This window comes from Rhamphochromis sp. 'chilingali' (genome assembly GCF_963969265.1).
Source record: "Rhamphochromis sp. 'chilingali' genome assembly, chromosome: 22".
NCBI lineage: Eukaryota > Metazoa > Chordata > Actinopteri > Cichliformes > Cichlidae > Rhamphochromis > Rhamphochromis sp. 'chilingali'.
Window position 1 is genome coordinate 19,054,262 of NC_137950.1, and position 19,670 is coordinate 19,073,931.

The 19,670-nt window shown below is 40.7% G+C and overlaps 4 protein-coding genes across 6 annotated transcripts; all 4 read right to left on the reverse strand.

Annotated features, from left to right (window-relative positions):
* Positions 1 to 989: 989 nt before the first annotated feature.
* On the reverse strand, positions 990 to 4,719 carry dusp29 (dual specificity phosphatase 29). 2 transcript variants are annotated; one of them, XM_080872265.1, is made up of 4 exons: positions 2,261 to 4,719; positions 2,055 to 2,130; positions 1,701 to 1,920; positions 990 to 1,608 (listed from the first exon to the last, which is right to left on the reverse strand). In XM_080872265.1, exons 3-4 carry the CDS (start codon positions 1,880 to 1,882, stop codon positions 1,083 to 1,085), a joined length of 708 nt encoding a protein of 235 aa, XP_080728391.1. In that variant the 5' UTR covers positions 1,883 to 1,920; positions 2,055 to 2,130; positions 2,261 to 4,719; the 3' UTR covers positions 990 to 1,082. The 2 variants fall into 2 exon arrangements, with proteins under 2 accessions (XP_080728391.1, XP_080728392.1); XM_080872266.1 differs by having other exon boundaries at positions 990 to 1,297; positions 1,385 to 1,608; positions 2,055 to 4,719.
* Positions 4,720 to 4,725: 6 nt separating this feature from the next.
* LOC308390345 (dual specificity phosphatase 29-like) lies at positions 4,726 to 6,331 on the reverse strand. Its single transcript, XM_080872270.1, has 3 exons — positions 6,196 to 6,331; positions 5,752 to 5,969; positions 4,726 to 5,156 (listed from the first exon to the last, which is right to left on the reverse strand). Exons 1-3 carry the CDS (start codon positions 6,321 to 6,323, stop codon positions 4,969 to 4,971), a joined length of 534 nt encoding a protein of 177 aa, XP_080728396.1. The 5' UTR covers positions 6,324 to 6,331; the 3' UTR covers positions 4,726 to 4,968.
* On the reverse strand, positions 6,320 to 13,080 carry LOC308390343 (dual specificity protein phosphatase 13B-like). Of its 2 annotated transcripts, none has more exons than XM_080872267.1 (5): positions 13,010 to 13,080; positions 12,727 to 12,796; positions 11,343 to 11,527; positions 9,518 to 9,738; positions 6,320 to 8,778 (listed from the first exon to the last, which is right to left on the reverse strand). In XM_080872267.1, exons 3-5 carry the CDS (start codon positions 11,495 to 11,497, stop codon positions 8,558 to 8,560), a joined length of 597 nt encoding a protein of 198 aa, XP_080728393.1. In that variant the 5' UTR covers positions 11,498 to 11,527; positions 12,727 to 12,796; positions 13,010 to 13,080; the 3' UTR covers positions 6,320 to 8,557. The 2 variants fall into 2 exon arrangements, with proteins under 2 accessions (XP_080728393.1, XP_080728394.1); XM_080872268.1 differs by having other exon boundaries at positions 11,343 to 11,557.
* A 2,854-nt stretch (positions 13,081 to 15,934) lies between these two features.
* On the reverse strand, positions 15,935 to 17,619 carry LOC308390521 (dual specificity protein phosphatase 13A-like). The gene is made up of 3 exons (XM_080872606.1): positions 17,395 to 17,619; positions 17,011 to 17,228; positions 15,935 to 16,512 (listed from the first exon to the last, which is right to left on the reverse strand). Exons 1-3 carry the CDS (start codon positions 17,520 to 17,522, stop codon positions 16,301 to 16,303), a joined length of 558 nt encoding a protein of 185 aa, XP_080728732.1. The 5' UTR covers positions 17,523 to 17,619; the 3' UTR covers positions 15,935 to 16,300.
* Positions 17,620 to 19,670: the final 2,051 nt, after the last annotated feature.

The window sequence follows — 19,670 nt, forward strand, 5'->3', positions numbered from 1 at the left end:
TTCAGCAGCAATAACGTGACGTAATCATTCTCTGTTTGACTTTATCAGTCGCTCACATCTTTGTGAGGGACTTTTGGCCCACTGTTCTTCAGTTCACTGAGGTTTGCAGCTGTCTTAAACTCCCATCACAGCATTTCAATCAGGTTGAGGTCTGGACTTTGACTTGAACATTGCAACACCTTAATTATTTTCCTTCTTAGTCATTCTTTTGGAGACTTGCTGCTGTGTTCTGGATCATTGCCCTATTGCATGATACGTTTTGGGCCAAGCTTTAGTGGCTGACCTGATGGCCTCATATTTGACTTGAGAACATTTTGATATACACAGTTCATACATAGTTGAATCAATGGTTGCAAGGTGTCCCGGTCCTGTGGCTACAGAAACAGCCCAAATCATGACCTCTCCACCGCCGTGCTTCACATTTAACATGAGGTGTTTGTGCTGATATGCTGTGTTTGGTTTTCTCCAAATATGTTTCTGTGCATTATGACCAAACATCCCCACTTTGCTCTTGTCTGTTCCAGTGTTTTTAGAAAGTTTTAGTCTTTTTCTAACTAAACTGTCAAGACCTTTGACATTTAACATGCTAATGGATTCCTGCAGAGTCTGAGATCTAGCTCTTCGAGGTTTTTGTTTGCAATTTCTCTGACATGTCTGTGAATTTACCAGGACATCAGCTCCCAGGAAGATGTTGTGAACAATACTTCTCACTGTACAATGATGGACTCTTAGGTTGCATGGAAAAAAGCCTCATAACTGTTCTGAGATTGATGGGCAGCAACAGTTGCTGATGTCGTTCCTCCTTGGCATTGTGTTAACGCACAGCTGAATGCCTCCAGACCAACAAACCGCCCATACTTCTGTTTTTATAGAGGTGCTCAAATTGCTGATGATTAGCAGCACCTGGTTGCTACTTACCCCTGACTTTACTTTTATTCCTATGGAAGCAGTAAAGCTGTACTTAGTTTTAATAGGACTTTATTTTTTTCACATGGCTGTAACTCCTAGCATGACGAAGTCTTAATGGCTGGGATTTGACTTAGTCTCCGCTGACTTTAGTCTCAGACTGATCAGCCACACAATCAGCTTTCCCCTGCAGATTCCCCCCTTTTCTCCAAGAGGTGCTGATCCAGCTCTCGCAGCTGCTTCAAAAAGCCCCAGTTAGGGATGATACGCCTGCGTTTTTTTACGTGCTCTATGGCGTCGACCACCGTCATGTTCTCACAGATCATGAGATAGGCGAGGAAAAGTGTGGCGGACCGACTCCTTCCCATCACGCAGTGCACCAGCAGTTTATCTGCAGACGAATCGGAGAACAGATTCACGGCATGTTTTAGGCAATTTTCAGCCAAAATATTAGTTTTTTCCTGTGCAGCTGTCTTACTCTGAGGATTGCTCAGTGTCTTCTCAATAAACTGGGCAGCGGAGAAAAAATACTGGCTGAGGTCAAAGGTTGCAACGTCTTCTGCTACTACACCATAGTATACAATGTCCATGTCACTGTAGTAGCCAGCTCCAGTGTCCACGTTGTTCCATGTCCCCTCTGCTGCATTCAGGATGTGCGTAATTCCCAGCTTCTTCAGTGTGTACTTGTCCTTTGCAGTGTCCCTACAAGAAGCCAGTGTCAGTATCATTTTAATCCTGTTATTTTTATTCAGTTTAGACATTTTATGCTTTTATAAAACCTTTTTCTTACTTACTCATCGCCAATAAAGACATTAGGCCAAACCTCGTTGACATGAGTGTAAGCCACACTCCCTCGGTTGAGGATTTTCTCCAGCTCATAGCCCCCAGGTGTGGAATAATCATCCACTGGACTGGATTCTTCAGCTGCCCGAGTAACATTTATCTTTGTGCCAGTCTTCGACTCGCGAGAAGCCATTTTCTTACCGTGGCTTCCTCTCACACATGATTTATTTGCTTAAGGAGAAAAAGAAATGCCACACTTGCTTCTTTATTTTTTCTTATATTCCTCCACCCCTCAAACTACTGTCATAAAAAAGCACAGTTTTTGCTTTTTTTTGTTTTTCACATGCATCTTCAGCAGCACTCACCCGGAGATTGAAGTCCTTCGTTTTTCTTCCCGGGAATTCGGTTTTCATCATTCTGGCAGCTGGTTGTGAAGCAGCCCTTGAAGGCAGAACATGGTAAGGTTTTAGTTCTGGCAGGCTCAAGTCAGGGCACAGATTGTATAACCGCTCTGTGACGGGCATCAAATGCAGAGGATATTTTTAGGGCTGTGATGTGGCGGGCCTCTGACCTTTGCTGCCACGTTCTCTGCCTGTGGGGAAAACTTCCACCCAGCCAGTCCCTGCCATCCACTTCTGAACACACAACTTTAATCTCTGCTGCTGGCAGGAAGCTGTGCTTATCCAAACTTTGCACTTGCCAAAGGATACCCATATTCACTGGAGTAAACAGGGCACTCTGAGCTTTTGCTCAACCGTACGAGCGAGTCCTTGAAATTGTGTCAGTCTCTCTTAGCCTTTCTGCATATCTTCAGACGCTGGGAGAAGCTGTGTAAGCGAAGCCTCACAACACCCGTTAAGGATGTTCAGCATCTTCTGGAGCCTCTCGGGGGCCAAAAGAGAACTGAAATGTGTCAGACTGTTAGACAGATGAGGTTTTTCGCAAGATGGCACACGTCTTTGATTCCCCATTATATGATATGCACAGTCCATTCAGTGATCTAAATGCAAGCCCCCAAAGTGAGAGTGTGATGATGGCTGTATTGCAGGATGGCTAGATGAAGCTGCTAACATGTCAGACAGAGTTTTCACACCATCGAACTCCTTTATTTTTCCCTCATATCTTCCTACTCTGCCATCATTCATTCTGACAGTGAAATCATTAAACCTGTGATATCCAATTCCTTTTATTTTGACAGCATCTGTCTCCCAGCGAGCTCTGGAGAGCATCTCTTATTAAGATGGCTTCAGTGTTTCATCTCTTTTCAAAGTCTGACCTGAATCTGTATACATGCTCAGAAAGCACGCTGGCATATTTTTGTCATCTTGTATCAAGACTCTTTAGACACATCACAGTTTTAACTGTACGTCACTGGATTGTAGCAGTTAGGACGCAGTATTTTGAGAAATGTGAATAAGTAAGTGGAGCATTGTTTATTTATAAGCATGCACTGTCTGTGTGTTGTTCCAGTACAGCAGGGGTCTTGATCTTGATTGTGCTGCGCTTAAGACGTGAGCCTAAAGGCCCATGCCGCTGTTTTTTGCACATTTAGCTCCTTGCGTGCTTTGCCTTACCGGTGAACAGGTCAAGTATGAAGAAGTGGAGAGGAAGATGTTCAGATTTAAAATCTGAATATAATACAGATTAATATAACACAAATATTTGCTTTTTTTTGTAATTTGCCCTAGTCTGTTGAGATCTAAAGTCTGTAGCACTTTGTGCCAGTGATCAGGAGCAGAGATAAGAGGTGGCCAAGGGTGGCCCTGGCCCCCACAGAGTTTGTAGGTCACAGAAAAGTCTGGCTACCCCAAACACAACACACACTTTTTGCAAAATGATTTGTCTTCTGTTGTTGTTCCTACAATAAACAACAGCTTTTTTTTTTGTTTTTAATTAATCAAGGGTTATCGAAATATAAAGGAATGTTATATAGTACTGTGCAAAAGTCTTGAGCCATGCCTTCCTTTTTTAACTTGAAAATTGAAAATGGGAACTGCGTGCAGTGAAACATTTGCACACTGAAACGTGCAAACATACATGGAAATATAGTATTTAAGGCAAAAACGGAATTCCAGTGAGCTTCAAAGTCAAAGTATTTGGTATTTAGTCTTTGACACAGTCTGAACAATCTAAGAAAGTCTTCTTGTCAAATCGTCTCCAGGCCTCTTGAAGGACATTCAAAGCTCTTCTTTGGATTCTGGCTGCTATTTAGTCTGTTCTCTGTCAAGATGATCCCACACTGCTTCAATAATGTTGAGGTCTGGGGAGGACCAATGTCATGACTGTATTTTTCTCTACGGATATGCTTTTGCTACATTTTACTACTTTTCCCTCATCCTGACTGGTCACAGCAGATGGCTGCTCTCCACAAACTGGTTTTGTCCATGATTTCCTCTTAAAAAGGAGGTTTCTTTCTCCAAGTGCTTGCACAGAGATCTGTGGCTCATCGGGTTAATGTGTGTCATTTTGAAGGGTGTTTATCTTGCAATATAAAACACTATTGTTAATAAATAAAGAGCAGTTTATTATTAATAACAATAATAGCAAAGAACCATCACTTTTTGTGACGTGTATGGCACTGTTTGAGCTGTGTAGTCCGCCATAGTGAGCAGTAATTGTGCATTCATTTTTATTAAAATTATATAATATTTTAAAATTTAGTCTAATCATAAACAGCATTATATTACAATATGAGCTTTTGAAGCAATCAATTACACAGCTCATGCATGAGTGGGCTAATTGACTTTCATACGTTTCAATTATGGAAAACTGAGAAAAAAAGAAATCACCCAGAAATCTGGAGTGATGGATTCTGGTTTGTAAAATGGAGAATTGTAGTGTGAAAAACACAAAGAGATTAAAAAAATAAGGCTTGAAATAGTCTTGTCTCAAATACAATGAGGTTCCGTTTGTGTCAAAAATGAACCGAACATGACAGGATTGAAGTCTTTTTAACTTTCAGCTAACTTTATTTTAGTGTTGACAAACCCTTTCTGACAGGCAGACTGTCTGTGCTGATCGCTCACCTGACAAAACATTTGTCTGTCAGTTCTACTTTGTGCTCTGCATGTTGTGTGTTTAAGTGTGCTATTATGAATGCTGATGTATCGCTTGACTAAGCTAAGCAAAATCCCATCAAGCCAAGTTGGATTACATGGTGCTTTAATTCACTTAAGATGCGAGTGCCCGAAGCCACCCAAATGGAGCCACCAGGACGATTTCATCTGCACAGATAATGCCAACTATGACACTGTCCCCTTTTTGGCGTTATGTGCTCTACTACGTGAATAGGGATGAGTCCAGCTCGCGGAGCTGTTTCAGAAATCCAACATTTGGGAGGATGTTTCTGTGCCGGCACACAACCTCCACAGCCTCCACCAGTGTGAGCCTTTCTTTGATCATGAGGAAGGCCAGCGTAAGAGCTGCCGAGCGGCTGATTCCCCGAGCGCAGTGGACGAGCACCTTCCCTGCACGGACAAAAGGCAGACTCTAAAATAAGCTGCGAATTCTGCGGCTCGTTGGGTTAAACACAAACAACAAAGGGATTAATTACAACTGTGGGCTCAGCTCACGGTGTAACAGTCACAAAAGGTTCTTTTCACAGCAGAAATGATGACATATGATGGCACACACACAGGTGCTGTCATAGCATTAATAGTGTTTACGTGTCCCTGTAGTAACTGCTCACAACTTTAACTCTCTTTACCATTTTAAATTGATTTTATTTCAAATTATTGTTCTTCTAAATGTTTGTGCAATGGGGAAAAATAGAAGCCTTACATTTTTAAAATAAAAGTTAAAAATAATAAAACATTGTGAAATTATTTTAGATTATAGAGAGCAGCTGGAGTCTCCGCACACGACCCAGAAGCAAAGGCAATTATTTATGTTTTCATGCATTTAAATATGTGCAACAAAACATAAAATATCATTATTATTTATCATTTTTCAGCTTGATGATGCATCATTTTTCTATATTAGGATGTGTTGGACTGTAACATATTATTAAAGCTCAATCCTTATGTGTTTATTTTGTCATGTGTTGCTAAAATAGACTGGTACCTTTTTGGCTCAGAGCACCATGAATAAAATCAGCAGTCTCACTGAAGAAAGGGCTCAAGTCAAAATCTTTACAGTCTGGTGCTTCTACTCCGTGATACAGTATGCTGGCGTCTGCGTAGAAACCTGGCCCGGTGTCAATGTGCTGGGGGCCATCTGCAGCATTCACCACGTGTGTTATTTCCAGTTTTGCTAACAGGGTTTTATCCCGAGCTGCAGCTCTGTAAATGACACAGGAGAGGCTATGAGAAATGTCATTTTTAGCAATTTTTCTCGCCTGTGTGCAGCTCCGGAAGCATATGTGTGTAAATGCATCACCGGTGACTCAAATGTACAGATTTTATATTTGTCCCATCAGTTGGCCAAATACACTTGTTTGCAGCGACAGTTTCACAATCAGATCACCATATTGCAGTTAGGGGCCCCCAAAGTGAGAATGTCACTTACGCATCTCCGATGTAGAGGTTGGGCCAAACCTCGTTGACAGCTCCAGTGGGGCGTCTGTTCTTCAACAGAAGGCTGAGCAGATCGCAGGTGGGTGGTGTCTGATACTTTGGCTCCTCCTTTGAGGTCATATCTGTATCTCTCTCACCTCAGTGTTTTTATATAATTATCACTTTCACTCAACTCAGTACATAGATAAATAACTTTGCAAGATACTTTATGTTCCAGGATGCAAATGTTGATTATTACTGCTGTCCTGCTGGTGTTTCTTGCTGCAGGCTTTTGAGACAAACCAACAGCGAATACTAACCTTACTGGTGCGGCTCGCGCTGTTTTACATCTGAGCTGGATATCAGTGTTGTTTTGAGGCTGAGCCCCACTGGAACGAGACAGCTGAACATACCAGAGACTGGGCACAAGCAGTGTGGACTATTTATTCCTCAGATGACTGTGACAGAAGCCAGGCTGCTTGTGCTGTGATAAATTCGACTACTGAGCCGTTGCAGTTTTAATGGTTGTAATAGTGCAAGTGATCCAAAACATGGTGGGGAATTAATGTCAGGTTGCCACGCTGAACGAGCTCAAACCACAGTTTGAGCTCAAACCACAGTTTGAGCTATTGCAGAAGGTGTTGCTGTGTCTCTTTATTTTAAATCATCTGACGAGAATAAATGAATGACTTCCTATTTTGCCTGATGTCGTCGTCAACAAACTATTAAAGTCCCGTCTTTGATTGCATAGGTTGCTCCTGTCATTATGAAGAACACAAAGATTATATAAGCTATACTGAGAGTTGAATTTCTGGAGTGAAGGTCTGAGTCAGTATGTTAAGGATAATTTAAACTGCTGAGAGAAGCGAACCACACTGTGCTGTTGACAAGACAATCTTTAGGAAAGCGTACATTTAGCAGCTGCTTTTAAACTCTCCATCATATTTCATGAACTTCATTAGAAAACTGAGTTTTCTGATGGTAAAGTCTGACTTTAAAAAAGTTTTAAAGAAAGTTCATGAAAATACAAAATAAATTCCTCACGTTTCTGTGTGTGCATTCCATATTATATAGACTAAACAAAATAATAGATGTTTTACAGGTGCAGTAGTAAATATTGGACGGGCAGAAAAAAAAGAAGAAAGAAGAAACTATTTACAAAACTCTGTACACACTGACTGTTTTCATAGGAATTACGAGGTTAGGGCAGCAGCCAGGTGCTGCTAATCAAATGGATTTGATTAACTGATCATCAGCAGTGCCAGCGCCTCTGTAAAAGCAGGGCTTTGGCAGGCTTGTGTTAACACAATGCCACAGTCTTCTCAGCAAATTCGGTACAATGCTCGGGGAAGCCTCAGGAAACTCAAGATTTACGTCTCAGACTCCACAGGGCTCAGTTAGGAAAGTAAATGTTAAACTTCATGAAGGCAAATTTTGAAGAAAGGCTGAACAAAAGTGTTTAGAAAGGCTGTCAGCAGAAAACCTCTTTTCTGTCTGGAAACCTGTGGAACAATGTCTGGTGATGTTTGTCCATAATCCACTGCAGCAGAAAACTGAACACAGCATATCAGCACAAAACTTCATATCTATTGTGAAGCACAGTGGTGGAGGGCTGATAATTTGGGCTTGTCTTGCAGCCTCGGGACATGTACACCTTTCAGTCATTAAGCTGAGCTTGAACTCCTCTACCAAATTATTCTAAAATCAAATATGAGACCATCTGTCTGATGGCTAAAGGTTGGCTGAAACCAGACAATGATTCCAAGCACAAGAGCAAATCTACATTCAAACGGCTGAAAAAGAAAAGAATGAAAGTGCTGCGATGGCCCAGTCAAAGGGCTGTATTTGACTGTATTTGTTAAAGGGCAAGAACTGTAGCATTTGTATGACTCACTGTCAAGTAAACATTGTAGTGTAATCTGTGACTGTATAACTCACTGAGTGCAGTAACTTTTCTGTAGTTTCTCAAACACAAATGTAACTGTTTTGAAGCTTTTTAAAGGCTTTGACTGCAGACAGGAGACACAGGCACAGATGGGGAAGAATTTCAACAGTTAAACACAAATGTAATCTTCTTTGTGTTTTGTGTTAATTCTGATTTTGTAACCTTAAAACCTCACAGTCGTCCTTTTGTGTCATACTTTTGGGTATTTTGAGCTGATAATTTAAGCACGTTTTGTTCATATAACTTAATTGTTAATGTTTAAAAATCACTCTTCATCAGGTTATTAAATTTTCTTACCTTGAAGCCCTTTAAATACAGCTGAAGTACCTGTTCATTACAAAAACATTATCACTGTAATAGCTTTTTAACACTCAGATATGGACAGGGGTCAAAAATATTATCCAAATTTATGGGCCGAAGGATTTTATTTTTACGTCCGCCCGTTGAAGCTCCTGGATAATCCCTGGCAGTGGAGCTTTGTGTCCAGTGCTCGGAGCTGCTCCAAGAACCCGTTATTGGGAGAAATGTTCCTGTTGGCGCCCACAGCTTTGATGGCGTCCACCAGAGTCATGTTCTCATGGATCATCAGGTAAGCCAGAACCAAGGTGGATGAGCGGCTGAGGCCCATTGCACAGTGGACGAAGACTTTACCTGCCAGTCAGAAGGCAGAAAATCAGACTTCCTGTGGATCATTTCAGAACGCAGCAGCCCACCAGCCTACAGCAATCAGTGGATTATTGTTGTAAAGTTTGTTCTAAATATCTAATTTGTAACTCCTCTGTGGATTAAAAACCGTGCACATCACAGGGAGGAGTACTTCTTACTCCCGACTAAAAGTTTTCAACAATGTTGCAACAAATGTTTCTACACACGGTAATCCCTGGTTCCTTATCAGGCCTGAGGATTAGGGCGCAGAGGAGCGCGTAATTGAACTGTCTTGGCTTCTGTGTATTTCTGCCGGGGATTACTGTAGGCCCCGCCACACACTGGAGCCCCCGATCAGCCAGCATGTGAAGAAGGAGGCCTCATCTTATTACTGTCATGTCAGATACTGACTTCACTTTGCATAACGGGCCAGGAAAGCACAGGCCACAAACATAATTGTGTAATTTCCATGTCCAATAAAAGTGTTGCTTACAAATTGCCAGGGCAATCCATTTAAAACCAATTTTCCTGGCCGAGGTCTGAGCTTATGAGAAGATTACCATGGGGGAAAGATATTAGCTTGATATTATGTTTAGTGTTTGATTTGCATTTTAATGACTGATACAACTGGGGTCTGCTGTAAATGGGAATTGACTGACAAATGTTTCTCTGCCTTGGCTCGTCTTCCCCGAGTTAATGTGTGAAAACGATGAAGGATACCTTGAGCGCTGTGAGAGCGCCTCACCTGTGGGAGAGCTCAAAGCGCTCTTGATGAAATTGGCCGCTGGGTAAAAGAAGGGACTCAAGTCAAAGGATGGCATGTCAAAAGCTTCGACTCCATGATAAGTGATGGCGGTGTCTCGGTAGAAGCTGGGCCCTGTGTTCACATTGAACTTCCCATCAGCTGCATTAAGCACGTGGGTGATGCGATGAGCCTGGAGAGTCCTTTTGTCTTTGGCTGCGTACCTAAAGGGAAAAATTACAATTATCTCTGCAATCAAACGAGACAAATGATGAGGATAATGCAAAGAAAGCTAACTCGAGGAGAAGAAGGAAGATGACAGGCAGTGGGGGAAAATGTAGATCATTAGGTTAATTAACTGAATTGTTATAATATTACATTTTATTATGAATGATACAGAGAGACTGCACAGTGCAGTGCACAAGACGCAGTCCCTGTTTTTTGCCCTTTAAGGGGGTATTTTTTTCCTCTGTGGTTACACATATAGTAATGCATATAATATATCTGTCAAATGCCCTACCTTATCCTTCTTAGAGTTTAATCAAGATCCCTTCATGCATGATATGAAAAGTAAAGAGTATGTTGTGATGTGAATCTTATGTTTCACTATATCCCAAAGGTGCTCTATTGGATCAAGATCCGGTGACTGTGGAGGTCATCCGAGTGCAGGGAACTGCTGGAAGCAGCCATCAGAACATGGGTACACTGTGGTCATAAAGGGGTGGACACAGTCAACAACAGTACTCAGGTAGCCTGTGGTGTTTAAATAATTCTCATTTGGTATTTAAGGAGACATAACATTACACTTCCACCAACAACCTGAACTTTTGATGCGAGGCAGGATGGATCTATGCTTCTAATGATTTTTATGTCCAATTCTGACCCCACCAGCCAAATGTTGCAACAGAAATTGATGCTCATCACACCAGGCAATATTGGTGAGTCTGTGTGAAGGGTTGCTTTCCTGTTTATAGCAGCCATGAGTGTCACCCAGTGTGGTCTTCTGCTGCTGTGGTCCTTCAGGGTTCCACATGTCATGTGTTCAGAGATGCTCTTCTGCATACCTTAGTTGTAATGAGCTACTGTTACCTTGTTATCAGCTCAAAGCGCTCTTGCCATTATATTCTATATTCTAACTCTTTGGATCAACAAGACGTTTTCTCCCTACGAACTGCCGCTCACAGAATATTTTCTCTGTCAAAACTAGAGACGGTACTGTAATCACAAGACCAGCCCATCTGGCATGTCCTATGCTATGTTCAAAGTCACTTAAATCACTTTTCATCTCCATTATGATGGTCACCTTGAACTTTAGCAGGTCTTGTTGACTATGTCTGTATGCCTAAATGCACTAAGTTGCTATCACTTGATTGGCTGATTAGATAATTGCTAACAATTAGCAGGTGTACCTAAATATTCTATGATGAAGGCAAAAAACTGCCCATGTATCTAAAAATAAAAATAGACAGTATGCTACAAAACAGTATTCATAAAACAGCTACTTTTATTATTGTAAAGTTGGATGTTAGCATGTTAGCATAAGGCTACGACACACTATTCACATGGGCATTAGCACTTGGATGACTGTGTATACAGTTGTGATGAAAGCTTGTTAATGTTTTGCGCATTAGTGTGATAACCAGGTGCTTTTATAAAAAAAAGATCAATTTCAATAATGTAAAAATCATAATGGTGCCTTTAATTACACATGCACTCACAATCTGAGCCCAATTAAGAGAATACTTAATTACTTTATTACAAAAGCCGGTGGAATTATATTTAAACACATTAGCCATAGTGAATCATTTCAGTAACATGTCACTCTCACATGTCTCCGATGTAGATCCCGGGATGAACCTCATCCAGATGGTTACTGGTCCCTTTTTTTGTCCACATCAGTCTCTGAAGCTCTGAAGCTGGGGGGGTTTCATACCGGCCTTCTGCCCCCTCAGGGCTCGCCAGGCAGCTGAGGCCTCTGGGCATGTCTGAATTCTCCACTTCTGCTTTTACAACCTTTCATTAAGAAAAGAAGTGGTCGTTGCCCTGAAATTTGAACCGCGATAAAAACTGAGAACTCAATAAAAGCGTATGTTTTACTGCACTTTGCCCTTTACTATACTTCAAACTTTAAGAAAGATGCTCAAAGAGTTTCAGGGTTCATCTGCATTGCCCATGAATACCAACTAACTCCACTGAAATGCCTAATTGAAATGTACGCATCATCTTAGGAAACACCGAGAAACGACTGCTAAGTGCAGCGTGGGATTATAGCAAGGCTCGTTAATTAGCAGGTTTCATATACAGGTCTGTAGCCTTTAAATACAGACTGCAATTATGACAATTAACACATTCCACAGTAGCAAAGGATCATGTGATTGTAAGCTGACCTTATGATGCTCTCATTATTGTATCTATATAGCAGCACTGGATAGATTTATTTATTTCCAGAGATGCAGAAAAATGCCTATAAACCACTTTTCATTTGCTGCAGGCAAGTCTAACCTGTGCATTTACAATTTACACACTGAGCTCTAGAGAGACTCGTACTATGCAAACTGTATGCATTAGCATCCATTTAGGCAGGTGTGTGACTGTGCTTGAGGCTGTGGACATACAAGCGATGTGTAGGCATTGTTATCGAAAAGAAACTAACAGCAGCCGAGCTTCTTATTTGCATTCTCGCCGCGTGTGGAGACATAATGTTGCTCTCAGGGTTTTGAGACTTTTTGTCGTGTCCACAGGGATGAGTCATTGAGACCAAATCTGTTTTAGTGACCTTTTGTTTCGCTGGTGTGACATATGGAGGTTTACTCAAACATCATATTGCCTCTATCCATCCCTGCATTTGCATTCGTGTGTGTCACACAGAACACGTGTGCATGAAGGAAATGCTGCATCTAACGCAGTGTAAGCTTCATGCATACGATTGTGTGAGCTAAATGGTGTCTTTGCACAGGTACAACATGCGCCTCGCGTACCTGGAGGCTCTTCTTTCTCCTCATTGATCTATAAGCACAACCCTTTCCTGCCTCCCACACTCAGGGGCAGAGAACTGATTTCCCTGGTGCGCATGTTGAGCTGCAGCACTGCTTTCATACCCTCTCCCCTTAGGCTAACCTGTCCTTCCTGCTCCACTTCTGTGTAATTAAAGATGCTATGTATGGGAAAGTGCCCGCGGTTAACATGGAGGGCAAATAAAAATGGCTTTTTACCTCCTCTGGGCCTCTTCTTGGTGGTTTTATGAATTACACTTCCCTCTTTAGCCTTTCAGATGTGGTTCATCTGGATTTGTGGGCCAATTAATAAAAAAAGAAAGTATCATAATCCGTCAGGCAATGCAGTATCACAGTGAATACTACTTCACAAGTACTCTGTCAACATGTTTATCTTGCAAATAAAGCTATACAGTGCAATAAATCCACACACTTATGAATATACATCGCCTACATTTATCTGTAATCACTTTGTAAGCACACATTGTTGGTTGACACTTGCCTTGGTTGGAAACGTTGCTTTTCATGGCCTCTCTGTACAACAGCTACATGTAGGTCGACAGCACAACTGCCTGTGTTCTCCTTGGTAATCTACCCTGCAACCTTTTTTGCTATTTTAACATCTGAATCTCAGCCCAAAATAATTCTGGCACCATATTCTGCATTCCTTAAAGGTTACCCGAGCTGCCAGCACAGGAGGGAGGATAGGACACGGCTTTTTCAATAGCAAGAAAATTAGATCAGAGCTGCTTGTAGCTGAGTTTAAACCTGACTTCCCTGAGCTTTTTTTCCACTTTGAACTGTGTTTGAATCAACACTCGGTCATTCGATGTAAAAAAAAAAGTATAGATTATGTTTTTTTCTTGGTGCAATTAAGTGATAGCAGAGATTTTTTCTTAATTATATCAGCAAAAATGGGAACTTGCAATAAACCCACAATATTGACACTCTGATGAAGTTTTAAAAAGCTAAAAATATATATTTATATTGCAGAAAAATGACACAAATATAGATGGATGAGCAAATACAAACATTTCTTTGTAAAAATGTCTACATTTATTGTATGTTTTTGTAAGTACTGACAAAGTCTATATCTAGAAATTGAACGTATGACTTATAATTCTGTGTATAATACTGTACATTCTTGCTTACTGTGAATGTTTGATTCAGAGAAACATAATAATTCAAAACAGGTCGAAATCATTGGTGTCAAGCTAGATGAATGTGTGTCTACCTTTGCCTCTACAGTTGATTTCATGGGCAATCAAAAGACCTGAAACCTTTTCATGCACAGCAGTGATCAACTGCACTGCCTTGACAAATACACCAAATGAATTTCACACGCTGTGAACAGCGATGTGTTGAACAGATGCTGTTGATTGATTCCCTCTTTTCTGAGTTACCTAGAGACTCTACTAAAATGTTATGCTTTGCAAAACATGTTCCATTAGACATTTGGTCTACTCTGTTGTTGTAGAAGAAAAAACTTCTTACAAGAATGAGAAGTAAAGACTTGTCTCAGTGTTGTAAACATGCCCTGTTGTCATTTTACTTGACATTAAATTTATTTCTGCAACCAGACTCTCTTTTTGTTAAGACATAAAAAAAACCAACAACCTCGCTGCATTAAAAATCCCAGTTAGCAGGCTAATGAGGAGATGATGCAGCTTAGTCTATTATAAATGAAGATCACTGGATTTGGAGAAAGATAATTAAGCTATTTTTGTGCCAGCATCTGCTTTCGTTGGGCTCAAATGTCCATGAACAATATTGTGCGAAACCCTTGAGCCACCTCTCATTTTGTATTTTTCGATAGGAAAAACAAAATTGGTAAATTTATTGATACATGTATAAACATACATAGAGAGTTTGTACAATTCTAACGAGAAATGTATTTGCTATCACCATCATTTTCTTCTTTAACGCAACCTAAGTCAGATAAACTTTCTTTTAATATTTTCTTTAAGTAGTCTTCAGGAATAGTTCTCCAGCTGCTTCAAGGACATTTGAAGCTCTTCTTTGGATGTTGGCTGCCCTTTATTCTGTTCTCTGTCAAGATGATCCCGCTCTGCTTGAGGTCCAGGCTCTGAAGAGGCAGATCCGTGACTTATATTGTGTCTTTTTTCTATCCAGCTATGCTTTTACATCGGAGGTAGTGTTTTTAGGATCAGTGACATGCTGATGGTAATATTGATAATATTGGCTGAAATGCAGACACTCACTGTTGTTGTTCTCTCCTGACCTCCTCTATAAATACTGATGATTAAATAATAATCACTCCATTAGACCTGTTGCAGCTCATATCAGTCCAGTTCTTGTGTAATTTGGCATAACCAAGTCTTTTCTGCTTGTTTTCATCTCTTAAGAATAGTTTCTTGACAGCCACCCTTCAACTAAGACCTGAGACATGGCTTTCAGATACTGTTCATCTCATGTAGATACGTGCCTGCCACTTTTTTCACCTCACTTAATCACATTTTTAAGCACACACTGCACACAGTGCTCAGATTTGTCAAGTTTTTGGCTAACAGTCCCCTGGGAGACACCTTGTTGGTGCAAAACTTTTATATCTGTCAAAATGTGCCAGAATCAACTAAAGAAATGGGAACTGGCTGTTTAGTTTTGCAACAGGCTGCTAGTAACACAGTGCCTAACCCCCCCCCCCCCCCCCCCCCAAAAAAAACCTTTCTTCTGAAAATGGTCAGGTTCAGTGACTGAAAATGAATGAAAAAGCAGCCAATGCCCTCTCTCTTCAGAAAGCCTGGAGAATGATTGTTTGATCCAGAATATAAAAAATGTGAGGTAGTTCAACGCTAACATGCTGTAGTATTCAAGTATTATCATATTACTATCAGACCTAAAGTTTCACGCTTATTGACAACAGCTAGCACGCTATTAGGATCTACCATATACCAGCGGTCCCCAACCTTTTTTTATGCCTAAGACCGGTTTATGTCCGACAATATTTTCACGGACCGGCCTTTAAGGTGTCGCGGATAAATACAACAAAATAAAACCAGTACCGATACCAAAAAAAGAATATTTATTCATAACACACGGGAAAAGATCCAGGGAAACTGAGTTAACGATAAAAACTGATAAAAACCCTGAGAACCATAAATTTCACACCTGAGCCTCAACTCTCACGGCCCGGTACCAAACAACTCACGGGTTGGGGACCGCGGGCATATACAATACGATGTCGGTATGCTAACATTAGCATGTTTATTTGCTACTCTTTAGCTTGTAATCATGTAGCATGTAATCTTTATGAGCCTGTATAGGCCTATGTTAACATTTGAAAATCTCCTTTAATATGAAACTTTGCTATCTATCTATCTATCTATCTATCTATCTATCTATCTATCTATCTATCTATCTATCTATCTATCTATCTATCTATCTATCTATCTATCTATCTATCTATCTATCTATCTATCTATCTATCTATCTATCTATCTATCTATCTATCTGAGCTTGTTTAGAATGGTGAACCTCATCATAATAAAAGTAAAGACTAATGAGTGTACAGAGTTTGTCTCCTGCCATTAACGTTTGGCATTTCAGTAACATATAAGCACTGATAGTTTATTCTGTGTGATTTGTGCAACTTTGATCTCTGTTAGTGATGTGGACAGCTGAGTCGACAGAAATTCACTCAGTTGAACCAAATTTCACGATGATGTGTCTAAACGTTTCAGTCTGGACTGTTGCACCGACAGACTGGCTGGCATCGTTATTCCCAGAAACCACCTCGTGGCTTTGTGGCTGAAGATGTAAATGCCTCTTTTCACTACAGGATCCGACATGTTTTCTTTTTCTTTGTCAGTTGAAGATCCAGATCCAACAGCAAAGCCAGGAAATTTCTGTTGGGGTAGATGGCTCTTTTCTGGATCAGCTTCTGCAGAGCCTGTTTGAGTGGGAGATGATGGTAGATCATGAGGTATGCCAAAACCAAGGTCGATGACCGGCTCATTCCCATGATGCAGTGCACCAGAACTTTCCCTGAAGAACAGGCAAGATGAAGGGAGGGATGTGAAGAAAGGATTAGCGAGAAGCCTCAGACTTATTAATATCATACATGACTGCCCGTCTCACGCTGTGGTCTTTCTTTTTCCCTGCTGCAAGCTAAAAATAGTGCCTACAATTCACTCTTTGTTCATTTAAGGTCCCTTTGCAGACTGGGCCCAACTGTCTCCTTAATCCCAACCTGTCCGCTGCTTGATAGCTTCTTTGAAAAGAGCCATGGTCACATTATATACCTAAATTCTGCAAGGTAAGACTCTTATTATTACAGCTGGCTGAAAATACACTTAAAGCTGTCTTACATTGTGCTGACAGGTGACATTGAAAGGACAGCGTGGTGGGAGAATTTGAGTGGAATGAGTGGCTTTACTGTAATAAGGATTTGCAGAGTTAAATAAAAGATGTGATATACAGGGATTTGAGAAAGGAAAACTGTAGCACTTGTAATACTATATTAAAAGCCTCAAGGAGTCTTACCATCAGGTGACTTCAGAGCTTTGTGAATGAAATCGGCTGCAGGCTGAAAGTAAACATCCAGATCAAAGTGTGTCGAGTCATCTGCTGGAATGCCACAATACACAAAGTCGTTGCCATAAAAGCTTTGGTTCCCTATGCTGCCTCGCTTGGAGTGAGCAGCGTTTAATACATGAGTTATACCTAATTTCAGCAAGGCAGCCTTGTTTTGGGCTACTGCCCTAGCAAGACAAAGAGACAGAAAGAGGTTCAAGACTTATGGGAACTCTACGCATCACAGCACAATGATTTTTATGCCAGAATGAAACAATACGTGGAAGCAGTTATGTCAAAGAAAACAGCCTTTGCAAGGCAACCGAATCATCTGAAATAAAAGTACATACTTACACATTTCCTATGTATATGTTCGGCCACACTTCGTCAATTTGATTGAGGTGCAGCTTGCAAGAGTCCAAAAGCTTCTGCAAATCCTTCACACTTAGATATTCTTTTCTCTTGCTTCTCAGCGCTGACATTTTAAAATCCAAATCCCTTGTCTTGGATCGATCACTGGTCCAAATGTTTGTTGTTTTAAAGCGGTTCCCCGTCTTTCTCCGGCTCAAGATGATGTGTACGAGCAGGTGTTTATCTGCTATCACTGGACAGTTACCCAATTTAGTACATAACCTAGCGTGTAGTCTTACTCGTGCAGAGGGCAGAACAACAAACACTGCAGCCGGGGCTTGTACTTTTCACACCACGGCGGGACTGAGATTTAATAAGCCTCAAACAGATGAATCATGCCATAAACGAGCAATAACTAAATGTAATTATGGGCAAAATGTTTAAGTGAAGTGATTATGCTGTGTGACAGAAAGTCCAGTGTAATTTGGCAGTTATAGAAGAGAAAGAGGGTAACAGCTTCATGCAGCTAGTTTACGCTCTGACACAAATATCATGTGAAAGCAAAGTGGAAATTGAAAAAAAAAAAAAAGAGAGAAAAGAGCTTTGCTGTGGGCTGTTCATGACATTAAACAGCCTCTCATACTGTGCAAATGTCTATTTTAATTCCTCTATTATGTTGCAGGTCAATTTCACCCATTTTAGCTTTAAAAAACTAATTAACTTCTCCCTCGCACCATGAAATGTAATGACTTTTCTTCATTCGGAGTCATGAATGTGTATGTAAAATGTGGGTGCAGTGGCGTGTTGTTGAATACCAGTACCAATGTTGGATGCAGAATCAGTCAATAAATGTCTCCGGGTCATTTTTAACCTGGAGACGGTTATTGATTGATAATTCAAAGTGCTGCTTCTCCTTGTTGAAGACTCTAGAGTGGTGTGAAAATGTGGGGGGGAATCCAGCTGAATATGTATGTGAAACTTTAAGAATGTGATCCATAAATGCTAGAGAAAGAGTAATTTGACAAGCATGGTGCGATTGTGCGTTTGTTCCCCTTTGAGCTTTCTGGTTGAGAAGCTCTTTTACAACCATTTTAAGAATAGTTATTCTCTACAAGAGACACTTAAGAATGAGCTCCAGACAATTTACCAGACACTAAAAATTAGCTTTTGTTCTCGAGAACAGCGGTAATGTAGAGGGAGATGTTTCTGAGCCGTTGGTGATTCAGGATATCTGTGAAGAGGATTCTTCTTGCTAAGAGACCATTGAAATCAAAAGACTGTCAGGCTGCATAGTCACTTTCGTCGGAGGAAACCCAAAGCACATTGTCACATTCCAAAGACCTGTGTTATCTGAAAAAGTTCCCCAGCCTGCTAGGTTTTGATGCACACAGCCATCACCAGCGGGGATGGAGGGAGCCCATTATACCTGAGACTCGGAGGCAAGGTTGAATCTTTATTTATTTTTTTTCTTTCTTCTAATGTGCAAAAAAGTTAGGTGTGCAAAATTCTGAACAGATTTCCCCATTATCAGCTGCAAGGAATGTGATACATGCTGAAGAGACACGGGAAGGCTGCTGTGCTTTGTCTCGTTAATAAGATAATGAAACCGCCACCACTTGCTGGAAATGCCAGAAAATAAAACCTTGATCCTGCTAACACTTGGTTTTAAGATGTGTGTGTGTTTTTTTTAATGTGATAACAATGGAAATTCATCTGCTAAAATCTCTTGTGAGGTTTTCCAGGATGCATTTAACCAGGGTCCTTTCATCATGTGTCCACATATGCCCTTGACAGGGATGCCATGTAGGAAAATGTGCCATTAGCAAAGGATTTAGTGTTCCTTTTTTGTCTTGTCCTTTGACATTTTGCATCACTTTGACTTGCTAATCTTAACAGTGTTTTTGTTTATTTATCATTCCTTAGCTAGCTTAGCAAGTCAGGAGTGTGGCAACAGACCAACATAATGTCTGTGCAGTGGCTCTTTGACCTTCTAGTGGCAATAAAAGTGAAGCTATCCTTATTAGCTGAATCCTCATGTTGGTGTTGTTTCTACATTATCATAACAGTGTTGGTTAAGGATCAACATTGTCTGCACATTCAGTTAGCATAAGCCAAGAAGTTGCTAATGCTGTTAAAAACTGTTACTAGCAAACCAACATGAGTAACCGAAAGCAAAGTTACCCTTATTAGCTGAAAGGTTTCACTTTCTAAAATAAAACCTGTTGTTGTTTCTATAGATGATTGTCAGGTCTAGATAGGTCTTGTATAGCATTTTAACA

Coding starts and splice junctions, on each gene's coding strand:
- dusp29 (XM_080872265.1), bottom strand. CDS start 1,882: ATGGCTTCTCGCGAGTCGAAGACTGGCACAAAGATAAATGTTACTCGG. Junction 1,609..1,700: donor AATGTCTTTATTGGCGATGA/GTAAGTAAGAAA, acceptor GGCTTCTTGTAG/GGACACTGCAAAGGACAAGT.
- LOC308390343 (XM_080872267.1), bottom strand. CDS start 11,497: ATGCCCAGAGGCCTCAGCTGCCTGGCGAGCCCTGAGGGGGCAGAAGGC. Junction 9,739..11,342: donor GGGATCTACATCGGAGACAT/GTGAGAGTGACA, acceptor TTTTCCCTTTAG/GTACGCAGCCAAAGACAAAA. Junction 8,779..9,517: donor CGCTTTGAGCTCTCCCACAG/GTGAGGCGCTCT, acceptor TCTGACTGGCAG/GTAAAGTCTTCGTCCACTGT.
- LOC308390345 (XM_080872270.1), bottom strand. CDS start 6,323: ATGACCTCAAAGGAGGAGCCAAAGTATCAGACACCACCCACCTGCGAT. Junction 5,970..6,195: donor AACCTCTACATCGGAGATGC/GTAAGTGACATT, acceptor TGTCATTTACAG/AGCTGCAGCTCGGGATAAAA. Junction 5,157..5,751: donor TGGTGCTCTGAGCCAAAAAG/GTACCAGTCTAT, acceptor TTGTCCGTGCAG/GGAAGGTGCTCGTCCACTGC.
- LOC308390521 (XM_080872606.1), bottom strand. CDS start 17,522: ATGTCAGCGCTGAGAAGCAAGAGAAAAGAATATCTAAGTGTGAAGGAT. Junction 17,229..17,394: donor AACATATACATAGGAAATGT/GTAAGTATGTAC, acceptor TTGTCTTGCTAG/GGCAGTAGCCCAAAACAAGG. Junction 16,513..17,010: donor AGCTCTGAAGTCACCTGATG/GTAAGACTCCTT, acceptor CCTGTTCTTCAG/GGAAAGTTCTGGTGCACTGC.